General features: G+C 35.3%; 1 protein-coding gene across 7 annotated transcripts in view; it reads right to left on the reverse strand.

Annotated features, from left to right (window-relative positions):
- ANO4 (anoctamin 4) overlaps positions 1 to 20,632 on the reverse strand; it is a 461,396-nt gene that overhangs the window by 66,725 nt on the left and 374,039 nt on the right. For all 7 annotated transcript variants that reach the window (XM_082739159.1, XM_082739158.1, XM_082739160.1 and 4 more), the window contains one exon: positions 16,534 to 16,594. In XM_082739159.1, coding sequence (XP_082595285.1) covers positions 16,534 to 16,594 — 61 coding nt within the window. The remainder of the gene's footprint in view (positions 1 to 16,533; positions 16,595 to 20,632) is intronic.

Below are 20,632 nucleotides of genomic sequence, written 5' to 3' on the forward strand. Positions count from 1 at the left end.
GGAGGCCATTTACAGGCTACAATTCAGGTAGAGGAGTCCAAACAGAGCCTAGTGGTCTTACTAAGCTTGGGAGATTAAAGTGGGGAGAATGAGGTGGCAAGAGTTTGTGGGGCAGAGTACCAGAGAAAAGGGAACTATACTGAAAGAAAACTCAAAATCAATGAAGTGCCTTCTGCTCTTTATGCATATGGGGTGAAACTACATGAAACTGCTTGATGGTAGCTAAAAAATCATCAGATTTCACAGAGGGCCAAAAGAAATTTCCAATCCCACTAGTCAGAGTACAGAGATGTTGTAACACATAGAACTTATAAGAGGCCTCATAAAGATCATCCCCTAGTAGTGGTTCTGGACCTACACTAACAAGCTAATGACAAGTCTGGAGATGACCTAATAGGGCTGCAAGAGAGTTAATCATATACCTGAACAAAGTCTAACAGTAAGGAAACATAACAAAAAATGAAATTCAACACTATTCTCTGTTTAATAAAAAAATTCCCAGACATACAAATAGGCAGGAAAATAAAGCCTATAAACAGGTGAAAATTTCAATCCCAGGGAGACAGCCTAGAACTGACAGAAATGATAGAACAAGGATGATAAAACAACTGTTATAAGTATGCTTTGTATGTCAAGAAGATAGATGAAAACATGAATACAATGAGAAGAGTAATATAGGCATAAAAAGCCCTAAATGACTGAGATTTGATATTGGAAAATGAAAGTTATAAAAAGAAAAGTACACTGAATAGGTTTAACAGAGGACTAGACATTTCAGGAAGAAAAAAAAATCAGTGAATCTGAAGGCAAATCAATAGAAACAATTACAGATGACACAAAGATTAAAAAAAAAAAAAAGAAAAATGTGTAAAAGGAGTAAGTGACCTGTAGAACAATGCTGAGTGATTTTGGAAAAATTTCAAAATTTGATAAAGATTAAACTATTGATGCAAGAAACTTAACAAACCCTAATTATAAGAAACACAAAGAAAATTATATCAAAACTCATCTCAGTCAAATTCCCGAGAATAAGAAGTAAAAATCTTCAAAGCAAATACTAGGGAGGAAAATCTTACATAGGGGGGGAAAACAAAGAAGAAGAAAGAAAAGACATCTTATAGAAGAAGAAATGCAGACATCTTATAAAAACTGTGAAAGTCTCCACGCAATGAAAACGCATCTCTTAAGGCAGGGTTTTTCAATCTTAACACAATTAACATTGTGTCAACTATCTCGAAAAATAAGTTATTTTTCAACACCAAAACATTCCATATGTTGATGATACTTTAATCTTCAGATTAAATGAGAATCTGAGAGAATTGTCAGATGATTTTCCAAAAGAAACTCAACTAGGCCATAGGCCATATGACTTCAAGCAAAGGAAGACTGTAAATTTAGCAATGTTTCTCAAACTCAACACTATTGATATTGTAGACCATTTAATTCTTTGTTTGGGGGCATTTTGTTCTGTGCTTTGTATGACATTTAGCAGCATCCCTGATGTCTACCCACTAAATTCAGATGCCAGTATCACTCCTTTCTCTCAGTAATGAAAACCAAAAATGTGTCTACACATGGTCTAATGTCTCCTGAGAGGCATACTTCACTCCTGATTTAGCACTCCTGTGCTCTAAAGTATTGAAAGGGAAAAGGAAAAAAAAAAACACAAAACCAACCCTGCTAACCTAGAATACTAGAATTCTACATCCAGCAACAATGTCTTTTAAAAATTAAAGTGAGTATCAACCTTGTCTGTACTGTCATTTGCAAATATCTTCTCCCATTCCATGGGTTGCCTCTTTGTTTTTTTGACTGTTTCCTTTGCTGTGCAGAAGCTTTTGATTTTGATGAAGTCCCAAAAGTTTATTTTCGTTTTTGTTTCCTTTGCCTTTGGAGACATATCTTGAAAGAAGTTGCTGTGGCTGATATCAAAGAGATTCCTGCCTATGTTCTCCTCTAGGAGTCCAGGATCTACAATGAACTCAAACTCAACATACACGAAACAGGCAAACATATCAAAAAATGGGCAGAAGATATGAACAGACACTTCTCCAATCAAGACATACAAATGGCTATCAGACACATGAAAAAATGTTCATCATTACTATCCCTCAGGGAGATTCAAATTAAAACCACATTGAGATATCACCTTACACCAGTTAGAATGGCCAAAATTAACAAAACAGGAAACAACATGTGTTGGAGAGGATGTGGAGAAAGGGGAACCCTCTTACACTCTTGGTGGGAATGCAAGTTGGTGCAGTCTCTTTGGAGAACAGGGTGGAGATTCCTCAAGAAATTAAAAATAGAACTTCCCTATGACCTGCCATTGCACTGCTGGGTATTTACCCCAAAGATACAGATGTCGTGAAAAGAAGGGCCATCTGTACCCCAATGTTTATAGCAGCAATGGCCACGGTCGCCAAACTATGGAAAGAACCAAGATGCCCTTCAACGGATCAATGGATAAGGAAGATGTGGTCCATATACACTATGGAACATTATGCCTCCATCAGAAAGGATGAATATCCAACTTTTGTATCAACATGGACGGGACTAGGAGAGATTATGCTGAGTGAAATAAGTCAAGCAGAGAGTCAATTATCATATGGTTTCACTTATTTGTGGAGCATAACAAATAGCATGGAGAACAAGGGGTGTTAGAGAGGAGAAGGGAGTTGGAGTAAATTGGAAGGGGAGGTGAATCATGAGAGACTATGGACTCTGAAAAACAATCTGAGGGGTTTGAAGTGGCGGGGGGGTAGGAGGTTGGGGTACCAGGTGGTGCGTATTATAGAGGGCACGGATTGCATGGAGCATTGGGTGTGGTGCAAAAATAATGAATACTGTTTTTCTGAAAATAAATAAATCAATTTAATAAAAAAAATTAAAGTGAAGCAAAATATCTTTAGACCTTAAAAATCTGGGAAAATTAATTACCAATAGACCTGCATTATAAGAACTTTAAAGGAAGTTCTTCAGGAAGAAGGAAATGACACTAGATGTAAATCTGGATTAATATAAAAATAGGGAGAGCACATAAAAACAAATATATGGGTAAATGAATTTTTTCCTCATTTCAATCTCTTTAGTAGATAATTACCTGCTGAAAGCCAAAATAATAACAATGTATCAAGAGGTTTATAACATGTAGAATAAAATATATAACAAGAATAGCAGTAAGATACAGGACAAAAATAGCAGTAAAATATTTGGCAATAATAATACAAGGGACAAAAAATAAAAGGTGAAGCATACCATTTTAAAGTGCTCATACCACATGTGAAATAGCATTATATTATTTGAAAATGGGTTGTTATAAATGAAAGGTGTATATTATAAATCCTTGAAACCGTTATAAGAGTAAAACAAAGAAGTATAACTAATAAATCAATAGTGGAGATAAAATTAAATCATGAAAATATCTAATTCAAAAGGAGAGAAAATGATGGAAAATAAAACAACAGCATATGGGACACATATAAAATGAATAAAAAGAACATGTATTTAAACCAAATATATTGATAATTACATTGAATGTATTGGTATAAAAATGCTAATGAAAAAGCAGAGATCTTTGGACTGGAAAAAAAAGTAAGACTTCCTATTATTTGTGTATGAAACACTTTAAATATAAAGACATGGATACGTATGTAAATGAAAGAAAAAGATACCATACAAATCCAAATCAAGAAAGACTGACATGGCAGTATTAATATCAAAGATTACTTGAAAACAAGAAATATTATTGGGAATAATGGGGATAATTTCATAATGACTAAGGGGCCTCCAGAAGACATAACCATCCTATATTTAAAATACATGAGGCAAAATCTTGATATAACTGAAAGGCAAACTAGAAGAATCCACAAATAAAGCTGGAATTAGTATAAATATAGATGATTAAAACAAAATCAACCAAGTGGACCCAAATGAAACTTACAAAACATAAAACTTAACAACAGCATAATATATAGTCTTCGAATGGGCATGAGACATTTGTTGAGATGCCATATTGAGGGCTATAAAACAAATTTCAGTAAATTTAAAAGGATTGAAATCATGTAAAATATGTTCTCTGAGTTAAACTAAATATCAATAGGAGGCAGATATCTATAAAATCTCCCCAATTTTTTGGAATTAAGCAACACCCATCTATATAACTCATGGGTCAAAGAGAAAATCAGAATGGAAATTATAAAATATTTCAAACTCATTAAAAATGAAAATATAATGCAGAGGATGCAACTACAGCAGCACTTAGAGGAAGTTTATAACATTAAACTCATATTTTAAAAGAAGAAAGATCTCACATTGGCAAACTAGGCATTCACCTTAAGAAATTTTTTAAAAAAGGAGCTAATTAAACCCAAAGTAAGCATGAGGAAGGAAACATAACAGCAGAAATTAATAAAAAAGAAAACATAAGGACAATATAAAAACACCATTAACATCAAAAACTTGTTCATGGAAAGATCAATATAACTGATAAATTCCTATGCAGAATGAATAGGAAAACAAGAGAAAGACATGAACTATAATTTCAGGAATTAATAAAATGAGATCACAGATTGTCCCACGAAAGGTAAAATCTGAGATTATTATGAACAAATTTATCCCAGTAAGTTCACACATTTAGATAAAATGACAGAATCCTTGAAGACAGGAAGAAATAGATAATCTAAAGAGCTCCATCTGTTAAGGAGATTAAATTTGTATTAAAAACTATCCTGCAAAGAAAATTCTAAGCCCAAGTGGCTTTACTGGTGAATTCTACCAAACGTAAGAAAGAAGTAATATCATTTTTATATAAACCTCTCCAGAAAACAGAAAAAAGAACATTTAACTCATTCTATGTGGCCACATTACCTCATAGCCAAAAAAAACACCAGAAGAAAATTACAGACGACCTTTATGAAGATAGATGCAAAATCCTAAAAATATTTTAGCAGATCAAATACACAACTATAGAAAAAAGATAATACAGTTGACCCTTGAACAACATGGGTTTGATTTGTATGGGTTCACCTATATAGCTTTTTGGATACAGTTACTCTAAACATAATTTCTCTTCCTCACGACTTTTTAGTACATGTGCTGCCAAAGCCAGCAATTCATGATTTTTTAAATAATGTTTTCTTTTCTTTAGCTTACTTTATTATAAGAATACAACATATAATATATATAACATATAAAATATGTATTAATTAACCCTTCATGTTATTGGACAGGCTTCCAATCAATAGTAGGTTATCAGTACTTAAGTTTTGAGAGAGTCAAAAGTTATATGTAGATTTTCAGCTGCAAAGGTGTCGGTGAACCTAATCTCCACACTGTCAAGAGTCAACTGTATATTACAATGAAGTGGGTTTGTTTTGTAATTCAGTGTCACTGTAGTGTTTGAAAGTAAATCAATTTAATGAATATATCAACCATCTTTTTAAAAAACAGGATTATCTTATTAATACAGATGAAAGCTTTTAACAAACTCCATACCCATTCATGATAAAAATTCAGCCCCGAGAAATAAAGTAAAATTCCCCAACTTGATAAAGTGTTATTTACAAAAACTTATATTTTCTATTATACTTAATAGTATAAGACTTAATATATTCCCCTTCACACTGAAAACAAGGAAAGGATGTCTGACATTATAACTTCTATCTAACATTATTCTGTCACTGTAATAAGGCAAGAAAAAATTAGGCCCATATGGATTAGAAAAGAAGAAACAAAATTGTATTTATAAATGTCACAATCATCTATGTTGAAAATCCTAAGGAATCTATGAGAGTTAGTAGCACTTATAAGTGAGGATATTTACAGGATATGAGGTAAATGTACAAAAGTCAATTGTATTTTTACATATTAGCAATGAGCAACTGGAAATTAACATTATAGAAATAAAACTATTTATGAAAAAATTAAAAATATTAGTGATAAATTTAACACAATATTCCAAACTATACATTGAAACTAATATAAAATTGCCCAGAGAAATTATGGATCACATAAATAAAAAGTTAAATAATGTTCATAGATAGACATATTTGATATTGACTTTTCAACCTTCCCAAAATGATCTCTTGATTCAACTCTATTACACTCAAAGTATCAACATCTTTTCTGGTAGAAACTGACAAATTGATTCTAAAATATATATGGAAATTCAAAGTCCCTAATATAGCCAAAACAATGTTTAAAAAGAATAACATTTCAAGGCCCACTATTATGCTATAGTAATCAAGAGAGAGTGTTTATTGCCATAAAGGTACACATATCCCAACAAGCAAAAGTCAAGTACTAGACAGCTTCACTGTGGAATTCTACCAAATATTTAAAGAATTAATAATAATCCTTCTCAAATTCTTGAAGAAAAATAGAAGAGGAGGAAAAATTTCTTTTTTTTTTTTTAAGATTTATTTATTTTAGAGAGAGAGAGAACAAGAATGAGTGAGTGGGGGGAGGGGCAAAGGAAGAGAAACCCAAGCAGACTCCATGCTGGGTGTGGAGCCAGATGTGGGGCTTGATCCCATGACTTGGAGCCATAACCTGAACTGAAATCCAGAGTCAGATCTTAATCGACTGAACCACTCAGGTACCCCTAGGAGGGACCATTTCTAAATTCATTTTGTGAGGCTAGAATTACCCTGATACCAAAACTAGATAAGGATGCCACAATAAAAGAAAACTACAGGCCAATATTGAGATGAACACAGATGCAAAGTCCTCAATAAAATATCAGCAAACCACTGGGTGTTATATGTGTCACCAAATTCTACTCCTGAAACCAATATTACACTATATGTTAACTAACTAGAATTTAAATAAAAACTCAAAAAAAGTTAAAAAAATATAAATATTAGAAAATCAAACTTAACATTACACTAAAATGATCGTTCACTATGATCAAGTGGGATTTATTCCAGGGATGCAAGGATGGTTCGACATCCATAAATCAATCAACATGACAGACCACATTAACAAAATGAAGGATACAAATCTTATGATCCTCTCAATAGATATGGAGAAAGCATTTGACAAAATTAAAAATCCATTTATGACAAAAACTCTCAACAAAGTGAGTATAAAGGGAATGGACTTCACCTTATTAAAGGTCATGGATGACAAACCTACAACTAATATTATTCTCAATGGTGAAAAGCTAGAAGCTTTTCCTCAAAGACAAAGAACAAGACAGGGATGCCCACTCTCACCAATTTTAGCAACATAGTACTGGAAGTCCTAGCCATAACAATTAGTTAAGAAAAAGAAATGAAAGGCATCCTAATTGAAAAGGAAGAAATAAAACTATTACTACTTGCAGATGACACAATATAATGTATAGAAAACCCCAAAGACTCTAGTAAAAAATGGTTAATAAAAAAATTAATAAACAAATTCAGTAAAGTTTCAGGATATAAAATCAACATATAAAATTTATATAATACATAAATGCATCAAAAAGAATAAAATAGATAAGAATAAATATATAAGGAGTTTGAAAAATCTGTACACTGAAAACTGTAAGACCACTGATGAAAGAAATTGAAGAAGACACAACTAAATGGAAAGATATTCTATGTTCATGGACTGGAAGAAATATTAATATTTTTAATATGTCCATAATCTACAGATTCAATGTAATCCCTATCAAAATTCCAATAGCATTTTTCACAGAAACATAAAAAAACTCCTAAAATAATAAGGAATAGCAAGAGACCCTAAATACACAAAGCAATCTTGAGAAATAAGAACAAGGATAGAAGCATCGCTCTTCCTGACACTACCATATATAGAAACTCTGAATTTTCATTAGAATAAGTTTATGATCCAAACTGAGGGTTGCTGGGGGTAGGGGGGTGGGGGGGTGGGATTATGGACATTGGGGAGGGTATGTGCTATGGTGAGTGCTGTGAAGTGTGTAAACCTGACAATTCACAGACCTGTACCCCTGGGGATAAAAATATATTATATTTTTATAAAAAATAAAAAATTTAATAAAATAATAAAAATACAATAGAAAAAAAAAGAATAAGCTTATGATCTCATTTATACATGGAGTCTAAACACAAAGAAAGAAACAAAACCCCCAAGTTCATAGGTACAGAAAACAGATTGTGGTTTCCAGAGGTGGGCAAAATGAGTCAAATGGTATAGATTTTTACTATAAAATATACATATTTTGAATATATAATATAAAACTATAAAATAAATGTCCTAAGAATATAATATATAGCATGGTGTCTATAATTAACAGTATGTATTGTTAGTTGCTAAAAGAGTAGATCTCAAAATTCTTAAGATAAAAATCTGTCACAATGTGTGGAAATGGATGTTAACTAGTGTTACTGTGGTTATCATTTTGTAACATATATAAATATTGAATCGCTATGTTGTATACCTGAAACTAATATGTGTCAATTATAGCTAATAAAAATGATTTTTTAAGAGTACAAAAGTAGATTAAAAAAATTCCAGGTGTAGATCCACATATTGATTTTGAGGAGGAAAAGGATAATCTTTCAGCAAGTGGTACTGGAACAACTGGCTATCCATTTTTGCAAAGAAGAAGATCTGACCTTTACCTTTTATATAAAAATCAACTTGAAATAACTCATGAACTTAAATACATGAGTTAAAACTATGAGCTTTTTATGAGAAGACACAGAAAAAACTCTTAGAGACCTTGAGTTTGGGTAAGACATCTTATATAAAAAATTAAATGCACACACAGAAAAGAAAAAAAGTAAAACTTTTACTTTTTCAAAAGACACCATTAAGAAGAAACAAATGTATGCCTCAAACTGAGAAAAATATTTGAAAAAAAATATAAAGAATGCTTTTTTTTTTCTTTCTTTATTTTTTTTTTTATATTTTTATCCCCAGGGGTACAGGTCTGTGAATCACCAGGTTTACACACTTCACAGCACTCACCAAAGCACATACCCTCCCCAATGTCCATAATCCCACCCCCTTCTCCCAAACCCCCTCCCCCCAGCAACCCTCAGTTTGTTTTGTGAGATTAAGAGTCACTTATGGTTTGTCTCCCTCCCAATCCCATCTTGTTTCATTGATTCTTCTCCTACCCACTTAAGCTAAGTCAAGCAGACAGAGAAAGACAACTATCATATGATCTCCCTGATATGAGGAAGTGGTGATGCAACATGGAGGCTTAAGTGGGTAAAGAATACTTTTAACTTTGATTCACAGACCTGTACCCCTGGGGATAAAAATATGTGTTTATAAAAAATAAAAAATTAAAAAAAAAGAATGCTTTTAACTTAAAAATAAGAAAACCAATAACAAATGGGCAACAAACTGAACAAACACTTCACCAAAGATGGGCAGATTTGAAATAAACTAATGAAAACATGTTCAACATCACTAGTCATTAGGAAAATGCAAATTAAAATCACAATGAGATACTGCACATCTACTAGAATTATAGCAATGATACAGACTGATAATTCCAAGTTTGTGCGAATGTGGAACACCTGAACTCTTACATAATGTTACTGGGAATGTAAATGATACAAGCATTTGAAAAACAATTTCTTATAAATTTAGAAACTTATCCTAAGATCAAGTAATGCTACTCCTAGTTATTTTCCCAAGAGAAATAGATACAAGGACTTATGCAAATATGCAAAAAGTTTTTAATATACAATGATTCTGTTTATTTTTTAAGAGCTAAAAGCTGGACTGGATCCAAATATTCATTAATTAGTAAATAGATATATACCTTTTAATATATCCAGGCAGTGATGCACTATTCTGTACTAAAAAGGAATAGACTACTGATATATGCAACAACATAAGTGAATCTCAGTCACATTAACCTTAGTGAAAAAAAGCCAGACACAAATTGCTAAATATTGAATGATTCTATTTGCATGAGATTCTAAAACAGGTGAAACTATAGTGGTAGAAAGCAGGTTAGAGGTTGCCAAGCAACTCACTGTAAAGTCATGAGGAAATTTTCTGGAGGATAAAAATGTTCTATTTCATCATTATGGTGATGGTTAAGTGACTATGTACAATTTTACAGGCTATGTCAAATGTATATTTAAAGTTGCTGGATTTTATGTAAATTACACCTAAATAAAGCTGATAAAACTTCCCATAATCCCCTCACCCAGAGAAAACTACCATTACTATCGTGGCATAATCACTTTGTTTTCATTTGTATTTACTATACCCAAAGTCATATTTATTTATGTACTTTATATCCTGTATTTACCAATTTGTAAAATACAATCTTTGTGTTCTATTACTTGTTTGGAAGACTCATTTTTAAAAAAGATTTTTATTTACTCATTTGACAGAGCAACACCAAGAGAGGGAATACAAGCAGGGGTAGGTGGGAAAGGGAGAAGCAGGCTTAATGACTGAGCCACACAGACACCCTATGAAAGACTAATTTTTAATGGCTGCTCCTAATTTCCTTAGTGATTCTTCTGTTATTGGATATTTATTTTGCTTATTATAAATAACTGAAACTAGGAAAACACCTTTATGTATAAGGTTTTTATTCTGTGATTTAGATCTTTTCTAAAGCTGAATCTGCATAATATTTTGACTGAATATTGGAACAGCCTTCCAAGTGACCCATTTTCACTCCTCTCTTGCTGTTGCCAGAATTACTCCCCAAACACAACTGATGATGTCACTCTCCAACTTACAACTTCAGTTGGCCTTCTGTTGACTACAGAGTGAAGACATGGTTCCCTGTTGAAACACAAATGTCTTACGATAAACAAACTTCAGCCCTCAACATATTCTATGTTACAGGTTGAACTGTGTCTCCCATAAAAGATATGTTGATGTTTCAACAAAGCCCTAACCTCAGAATATGACCTTATTTGGAAATAAGGTAATTGCAGACTAACTAGTTCAGATGAAATCATACTGGAATAGCATGGGCTCTTGATCCAATGCAATTTAGTGTCCTTGTAAGAAGATGGCCATGTGAAGACACAGAAACACAGGAAGAATGCAGATGAAGATGGAGACAGAGATTGAAGTGATGTACCCACAAGCCAAGGAGTATCAAGGATTGCTCACTGTCTTAAGAATCCAGGAGAGAGACATGGGACAGTTGACCCCTCAGGGCCCTCAAAAGGAACTGACACTTTTCATACTTTGATTTTTGACTTCTAGCCTCCAGAACAGTGAGAGAATAAATTTTTGTTATTTTAAGCCACCCACCTTGTGGTCCTTTGTTACAGCACTCCTAGGAAACTAATATATACTACATGTTCCTATCCCACTGAGTGGCCTTCCTTTTCAGAACCTAGCCCACACTGTTCTCAGTTCAGAATGTTTTCCACACCTCCCTCCAAACTCACTCCTTTGCTTGGCAAACTTAAGACTTGGTTTCAGGATTTTCTTTTGGATGAAACCATTTCTGCTTTTCCTTTTGGCTTCAGGAAGCTGGCAGCATGGGTCCTCATTTTCCCATTGTAAATGGGACTTGATATCCTACTCTATAATTACCAACTGTCCTTCAACATCCAATGAGATTTTTGAGAGCAGACATCACATCTTACTCCTTTTTGTATACCCACTACCAAGTGATAGTGAGAATGCACTGTCTACTGAGTCATGAAATCTTAACACATCCTACAAAAGGTGAATGACATAGAATACAAACTTTGGAATGACTTGAGTTAGGCAGACCAGATTGGGCCTGAAATCCAGACTCCACCACTTAGCAGTTGCTGGGTAATCTTGGCCAAATTGCATAAGCTCTCTGAACCTCAAAATGTTCATCTATAAGACAGAGATTATAATTTCTTTCTGGTGGGTTATAAGAAATAAATGAGGTGTCATATGTGACTACACCTACAGAACTAGTAGCAATTTAGTAAATATAGATATAGATATATTTTAAATTATATAATCACTATATTTTGTTGGACATATATATATGTCTAGAAAGATAAAATTAGTGTAAATATCTAGAAATAAAAGGAAATTATTATAAAACTTATTTTCAAAAATGAGACATATTTCACTTACAAATTACTGATAGAACCATATAAAGAATCTTTGAATTTCCATTAAAATAACCACAATCTTATTAGTTTGATAGGAGAAAACTGAGGACTTCAATATGTTTATTTACTGAAGGCAATTTAATTTTTGGCAATGAAAGTAAAAGGAAAAGAAAAAAGAAAAAGGAGGAAAAAACCCAGAAATGAAGAAAAGAGAAAGATAATCTGATTCCTGACAAGTCTCTGCCAACATCTAGCTCCTTAACGACTCATTTTTTTTTTTCCCCCCTTAGGGAGAAAAGCTAATTTTGGCCATAATTGTTCTGTCTCTTGAATCGTTCTGAACAAAAATGAACATTAAGGAAAGAGCCACACTGTAGTTTGAGCCCAGAGCCCTAGGCTCACAGTATACCTTAAGGGTTCACGGGAGACCCTTCTATCACGAAGGTAGTAGTATGGTTTTGTCACGCTTTTAACCCCATACAAAGGCCCTTCCCAGCTGCTGCAGACTGGTTCCAAGTGGAGCCCTTAGTTTTTCTCTGGTGAACACACAAAGCAAAAGGCAACAAAACAAACACATCAACCCTGTCCTTCAGAAGTCTTGTAAACCACTCACATCTGTTCTCAACATCTCTGTATCCGGCAATTTCCCCAAAATAAAGTGCATTTGTTTTCTTAAATGTAACTTGTCAATCATAAAAGATGAATCTGGGACCATTAAACTGAGATCCATTAGAACTGACACACTTTTATAGAATATCACCATTGCAAAACAGCATAAATGGAGCTTGGGACAAGTTTAGATCTCTGAAGCAGAAGTAAATAGGGTTATAAACAGTACATGATCTAGCAAGAGAGTGTAGAAGCTAAGATTCCCCAATTTGACTCCTGGCTTTGCCACTTTCTAGCTATTTTCCCAGCTTCCTCATCTATCACATAAAGATAATTATAGTATCTTCCTCAAGTATTGCTATAAAAATTAACTGAGATGATTCTGTATAATGCATAGGATTGTATCTAGCAGATAGTATGCCCTTAATAAGTAGTAGGCTATTATTACAGCTGTTATTATTGGCCATTCCAGATTTCTTTTTTTTTTTTTTAAGACTTTATTTATTTGACAGACAGAGATCACAAGTAGGCAGGGAGGCAGGCAGAGAGAGAGGATGGGGAGCAGACTCCCTGATGAGCAGAGAGCCCAATGCTCTCTGAGATCACGACCTGAGCCGAAGGCAGAGGCTTTATCCCACTGAGCCACCCAGGCACCCCTCGCCATTCCAGATTTCTGCAAAAAGCATAGACTCATCTAAAATGAAACATCTGGGGTAATTCGTCCTTTTTTCTCAAACTATCACATTTCTGGGAACCATAAAAGATTTAAGCAGTAACTTGTCAACTAAAACAAAGCAATTCAGAGGATGAATTATTCCAGGCTTGCCTTGCCTGGAGTGGCCCTAAAATGTTCCCTTCTGCCCAAAGGCTATTACAGTACATCCATCAGATTCTTACTGGATACTCTCCAAGCCCAAGGACTGTCAAATCTCTAATCCACCCACTTGCAACTCAGAAGTTACTCAGCTTCATGTTCCACGCAGCCACCACCAATCAATGAGGTTGGTAAGGATAAAATACAGCTATTTGTTATCACCAGAACAAGACACTACAACCTTTAAAGAAGGGATGTAATCTCCTTTATAATGGTGGTACTGGGTGAGGAGTAAGGGAGATGATGACTTCCGCCCTTTAGACAAATGTCATTATACCAGAATTTCATTTCTCTACAGTCTCAGAAGATAAACCAGGAGAAGAAAACATTATTTCAGTCAAAATTGGTTAAATTCTAAAGTGGGGAAAGGAGCTTAGTGTATTAATTCTTCCAATAAATTACTCTCTATACATAAGAATAAACTCATTACATAGTAGACCCATAGCCTAAAGCAGATCTGCCCAGTGGGTATGTGAGGGATGATTATAGATATGTAAGAGGTAATAAAACCTTCATCTCTTGGGACAGGTAAGGTAGAGGTACTCAGGACAGTATCATGCACATAATGTATATCAGTATGCTGTGCAAATAGTATTTCATATGTGTGTCATGACTGGGAAAAGTTTGAGAATCACTGGTTTAGTAAATGAATACATTTTATAAAGTATCCTCAATGGTAACTATGGCAAAACTTCAGCACTGGGTGGCTTATTATACTTCTATCACGGTTGCAAATACGAAGATGTTCTAGAAAAATCCTACATACGTTCTTAATCTGAGAGCTCAGTCCCCTAACCAAAATTCTGTTATGATTAGCTTCCTTTGTTTGCAAGGGAGGAAATGTACATGTGCTAAAGTATAGCACAGATAATGAAGGCTTTTCACAAGTACTGTCAAGGGAGGCAAGAATCCCAAGGGAATTAAAAGACTGAGCCTATTTAGAAAAGGGGGCAGAAGCTAGCAGTTTGAGAGACTCCAGCCATAAGAGATTCTTTTAAATCTTTACCCCGATATTATACTAACAACATGACTTGGCTATGTTCTTTCTTTCTCTTTGAGGGACTGTCCTGCATTTTTCTTCTGGTTGGCTACCAGTGAGTTCTGGACCCTTTATAGTTTGCTTTTGCTTATTTCTAGGTTCTGGTTTCTCATAACTTCAACTTGTTCTTAATTTCTCCTGATCCCTGCTTCTACCTCACAGTCAATCTCAATTTCCTTCTTTCTGCCCCCTTCCTCTTCTGTCTGGATTTTTTCAGTGTCAACGCCTACTGCTTTTTTTTTTTCTTTCTTTCTTTTTTAAATTTTTTTATTTTTAAATTTTTTTTTCTTAAACATATATTTTTATCCCCAGGGGTACAGGTCTGTGAATCACCAGGTTTACACACTTCACAGCACTCACCATAGCACATACCCTCCCCAATGTCCATAATCCCACCCTCTTCTCCCAACCCCCCTCCCCCCAGCAACCCTCAGTTTGTTTTGTGAGATTAGGAGTCACTTATGGTTTGTCTCAACTCCTACTGTTAACTCCCTGTCTCTCTTCACACTTTTCCATCCACATGTTTGAGAATAAGGCTGTGGGTGATCTTTCCAGTGTCTTTTCATATAGAATCTCAGGTCTTTTTCTAAGCTACTTACTATGTTATGGTTTGACTAAGGTCTTGGGTTCAATGCCCACTGACTAAGAGGGGCTGGAGTCATGGGTTTCAAGACATGTTCCTTCAACAGAGCTGTAGTGGGAGAGGCAATTTGCCTTTGAAGATCTCTAGGCAGGGAAGACAGAATATACCTAGAATGAGTCACCTCAGGAGGGAACAAGGTCTTTATATTTTCAGTTGTCAAAGAGACCACTTATAAATCCTGTCTTAGAAAGAAACCCTTTTGATAATTTGCTTCTCTATCCCTTTTCTCTTTTCTTGTTCCCATCCATACATCCATGTATCCATCCATCCATCCATCCATCCATCCAACAAATATGAATCTGTCTTCAAAACAAGTGTATGAAATTGCCAATAACCGTAATGATCCTTGAGGAACATGAACCTACTAGGGAAGATAAATTGCGTATGCATATCATTTTAAGTGTCCAAAGAATGCGAGAAATAAAATATTACAAAGTTTGAAGAATGAAGATCACAATTCAGCTGGTATTTGAAAGATAGAGAAGATCTGATATTCAAACATAAAGAACAGACTTGAAAAGCAACATGAGCCTAACCCTTGAGTTAGCAGAGTTTTGCAACATCAGTTCTAGAAGAAGTACATAATAATTGTGAAAAATTCAAACCAAAGTAAAAATATATAGTGTAAAAATCTGTCTTTCATCCCTGCTCACTTACCATTTTCAAACTGGTAGGGGAACTTCTCTTCAAAAGTAACCACCATTAACTGTTTACTCTAACTTTGTCCAGACTCTTTTTTGTACTACTAAATCTAAACATTATAATGATTTGATGAGAAAGAGACTAAGAAACCCATTTTACAATGAAGTAGGGTAAGTACTTTCTTTGGGTTAAGAAATTCTTTAAGTGAATGCTCCATCATACCTTGTTATTATGAGAGCTCTGGACCTTAGCTGATCTAGAAGAACTCAATTTTGTTTTTTAAGTAGCTCTTGTTTTTTGGGGGGTCATTTTAACCAAAACTGGAAGGAAGCCGGTGGTGAGCCCTCATACATTCGCTGGATGAAAAGATTCCACTTACAACAGAAAGTCCTGTATACTTCTATGAGTACTTAGATCTTTACCACACTTTTTGACATACTATAAGGTTTATTTTTATCTCCAACAGGAGGTGAATTTTACTTTAATAATGGGATGTTGATGAAATTGTTGAAGGTTTAAGAGAAATCAGATGTATTTCTCCTCTATGACATTACTTTTTAAATAAACTAAGTATATTTTTTATCAGCTCATATCTAATAGAATGGCCAGATGAAATTACTTGAGCCTGTTCCTTTCATAGCCACATGACAAAGTCAGATTTCTGAAGGAACTTATTATAGAGCAAATAAAGGGAACTCCAATGACATGGATACAGAACACTTACCCCAGACGGCCATGAAAACAGCAAAGAAGACAGTGGCTCCATTGTCAAAGAGGTGGGTTACCTAGGAACATTATGCATTACAGTTAAACTACGTTCTCATATACTATATTTCAATTCACATTTTTTTTTCAGATTTTGTAAAAATAAATGAATTTTGCAGGGTTTCTTTGGGAGCTATTCCTTTTGGATCATAATCAAGAAGGGGGTTCATCCAACTATGAAGTAGTTTGGATATGCAAAAGAGAATTTGTTCCCTGTATGTGGGCATCACGCAGCTGAACATTTATCAGCAGCCCCAAGGGTGCTAAGAATTTTCTTTTATGCACCATAAATACTGTTATAAGTGGACATATGGTTATACTTACTATATTTAAGACGAGGGAGGTATTATTGTTGCTGCTTTAAAGACTTCTGATTCCTATTTTTAATGGCTCATTTATTCACTTTGAAAACATGCCTATTTTGTTTGTGTATTTTTGGGCAAACATTTTCTGGGATGCCCTCTGAATTTTAATATTACAAAGAAAAGAGAGTGGACCATTAACAAAATCCACTTCCACCTTTATTAAAGGTTCAGGTAATCACTGTATTTACCTATTACACATTACACAAAGACAGCTATCAAAAACTTTATTGCTAGATAATACATTCTAACATAAACACCACAGCAGAAAGCAAAGATATTCATCCTGCAAAACTGCTATGCTCATTTCCGCCTTCAGGATAAATCACACCAATGCCATACTAAATTGAAATGATGACTGATACATTCATAAAGCATAACCTTTTTTGGATGTTCTATAGCTCTCTATAAAACATACTTTACCATCCCTTGGAGAATGTGCCAACTATAAACAGGTCTTTTCTTATATCAGAGTGTGAAGTATTTCAAAATTTTCCAAAAGTTTATGCCTTCTTTTTATTTGAACATAGGAGAGATGAGCAGCATTCAAATACCAAATGTAGATAAAAGGCAAAACCTAATTTATTTCATATGCCAGAGGGAGTGTTAAATTGTATTATATATTGTATTAATGCACCGAGCATTAAATCAAGCCTGAGAGTTCCAGGGTATGTGGCTGGTCTGTGCTCTCTATCAGGGTATTTGCAGGGAGCGGGTGGAAGTTGTGGCCTGTATCATCGGTGGAGATGATGGAATGAATTGTGGTGGTCATTGTTTTTGGCTGTTCACCTTACCTTTCTTCCTTATCTTGGTAATAGATGTCTCTCATGTAGGTCACTGGGGGGCAAGGGGCTCAAACAGAATCAATTAGAGTCCTTCCTGGGACTGACAGACAAACATTTGGAGAGAGACATTTTTTCTGCTGCAGTTACTTGGGAATATGTGAATCAGGAGGGGTGAGTTAGTAAGGACTTCTGGTTCCTATAAAATGGTACGTTAAAATAGATTGAGGGCTCCCTTTGCCAAAATAAACCCTAGAGAAGCAATATAGTAGATTCTGGGAACTAGCAAAACACAAAAACAAGACTGTGAGAAACCCCAGGAGAGATGGAAAGTTGCCTTGGATGTGTGTGTGTGTGTGTGTGTGTGTGTGTGTGTGTGTGTGTGTGTGTGTGATGGAGGTGGTGGTGATATACAGGGAGAGTTAGTGGCAGTTTCCAAGCAGACTGGGAGCTTAGCTTGGAGCAATACACAAGTCCTACTCCAGCCTCTCCCTCAATGGTCATTGGAAAATTAGTGTCTCCCACCAAATCAGCTACAACAGGCCAAACCACAGGAGCCGGTTCTTGGGGTAATATCACGGATGTTCAGACTTCTGCCTTATTGAGGAGATGAGAAGGTGCAGCCTGGCCATAAGCTGTCCTCAGGTATTCTCTCCTCAGTCCAGGTCCTCTGAAACTCCCGGGCTGATAGATTACAGTCAAGGGAGAGTGGCTTCACCTAATTCTGTTTTATTCCTGGCTGAGTTAAAAATGAAACACTGACCAAACAAGTCCTCTGGAAAAGTGCAGCACACGGTGGTGCCTGGGAACACTGTCTTCTCCTTTTTTAAAGCTCTCCAGGTCTGAGAGCTGAATGCCTGGCCTCTGACCGTTACCCAAAGTGGTTGACACCTCCAGGGGACAAACACGCACAGGTCAAAATAATGAAGTATGGGGGGAAGACAGCTGACTCCAAAGAATTCCAAACTAGGTAATGCACATGTTTTGAAACAGACATTCTGTTACCAGTGTTACAGCAATGTAACCAGCAGACCAAGCATTTTTAAAAAGCATAAAAACATGCTTAAAGAGAGGAAGAAGATAGAAGACTCATATTGTGGCAGTCAGCAGCCAGCTTCCCGATCATGTGAGGAGAACTTCTCTGCAGAAGGATCATGTGGACAGGGAGCCAAAAAGGGACATCTGAGGCCTGGAGGACCAGGTTAAGCCTGGAGGCCCTTGTTCTCAGACAGCGTGAGCTATTCCAGTGTATTTTCCAGTTAAATGAGCCCATAAGTCCCTTTCCGCTTATGCCAATTTGAGGTGGGTTTCTGACCTAGCAAATGTAAAAGGTGGTGATAAAGCATTCCTGACCAGCAGAACAGCCATTGGTTAGATTGGACCTGGGCTCTGACTGGATCTAATATCCCTATGTATCCTCAAACCCATGAAATTTGTTTAGCATTTCTAATAAGAGTTTCTAAAGGAAACTCTATAGAACTTCAATTCTTCCATCTGAGACATTTTTTTTTAGCTTTTATTTTAGTAAGTTTTTTAAGGCACTACCAACTCTAAAATCCAGAATATAAACATCTTGTAGCCTCGGTATGGCACAATGATTATGTTTTGTAGTCTGATAAGCCAAGGCCTAGCCAATTATTTCTGTGTGACCATGGATGAGTAATTTTACCTCTGAGTAAAATGAGAGTAATAACATCTATCTTGAAGTAATAATATCTATCTTGAAATGAGAGTAATAACGTCTACCTTGCTGTAAGGATTAAAAATAAAATGTAAGTTGCCTAGCTACTTTTATATCTATAGCCTAGCTATTATTATAATCATGATTATTCTAGATCTTACTTTCGGTAGGATAACTGCTTAACTACCTCCTATAAAATTGAGCACTCTGAACTATCCATGATGATCCTTTTAGGGAATTATTGTGGATCTCTTAAGAGAGAACTTCATTTAAGGCATATCTTTCCACATAAAAAACAAATAGCTCCAGACAATAGTAACAACAAAAGACTGGGTTTTTGAGATCCCAGAAAGCAGAATTCTTGCACCTGAGTCATTCGAGCTCAATGATGATCTCATGATCTTTAAACAAGATTATATCACTGAGAAAATACTTTTGATTCTCACCAAATCTGTATTTCCCAAGCTCGTTCTGTTAAATTTTCCTCACTCACTTGGGTCTATCTGTACGTTCTCCAAAGGTGGGGAGAGTATTTCGTGCGTTTTTGGTCTCCCGCAGCAAGTATGCACATCTTTCTAAGATCACAGCTGCCTGCTGTGGTTTGGGCTCTACACACGTAGACCGGCCACCTGCAATGCTATAGATATCATGGATGGGTGGGCTCCTGGGCTGTTCTCAAATGTTCTCTCATTTAAAACGAGCAAAACTCTGCCATACCAACAGTATAATTAAATAGATCCAAGCTGCAGGGATTGCAGACATTCAGTAAAGTCTACCAACCGTTCTTGTATCTGAAATCAGGGCAAGTTAACAGGTCGTGGTCTTGGAAAAGTCCTCAACAGCCTGTACTCCAGCTATTGCTTTGTATTAGTGACCTGGCCCATAAGTAAAAAATAAGGAATTCTATGCATGTGTCTAAAATTGTAATAAAGTAAGGCATAACATGAAGTAACATATAACAGACATAATGATGCTATGTATTTTTTTTTAATTATTTTTTCCACATATGTATTATATTAGTATCTTTTTTGGTCTTCACGACAAGCCATGGGAAAGAGAAGGCAGGTGTCACTGCCCGCATTTTAGAGATGAGAAAGCTCAGTCTCAAAGAAACTGTCCATGTGCACGGTCAGGGAGGCATGTAGTTGAACTAGTCCTGAATCTAAATTTTTTTGGACAATAACAATAATGAAAGAGAAAGATGATGGTGGCTCTCATTCGCTAAGATCTTAC

Source organism: Mustela nivalis, assembly GCF_964662115.1.
Source record: "Mustela nivalis genome assembly, chromosome: 7".
Taxonomy (NCBI): domain Eukaryota; kingdom Metazoa; phylum Chordata; class Mammalia; order Carnivora; family Mustelidae; genus Mustela; species Mustela nivalis.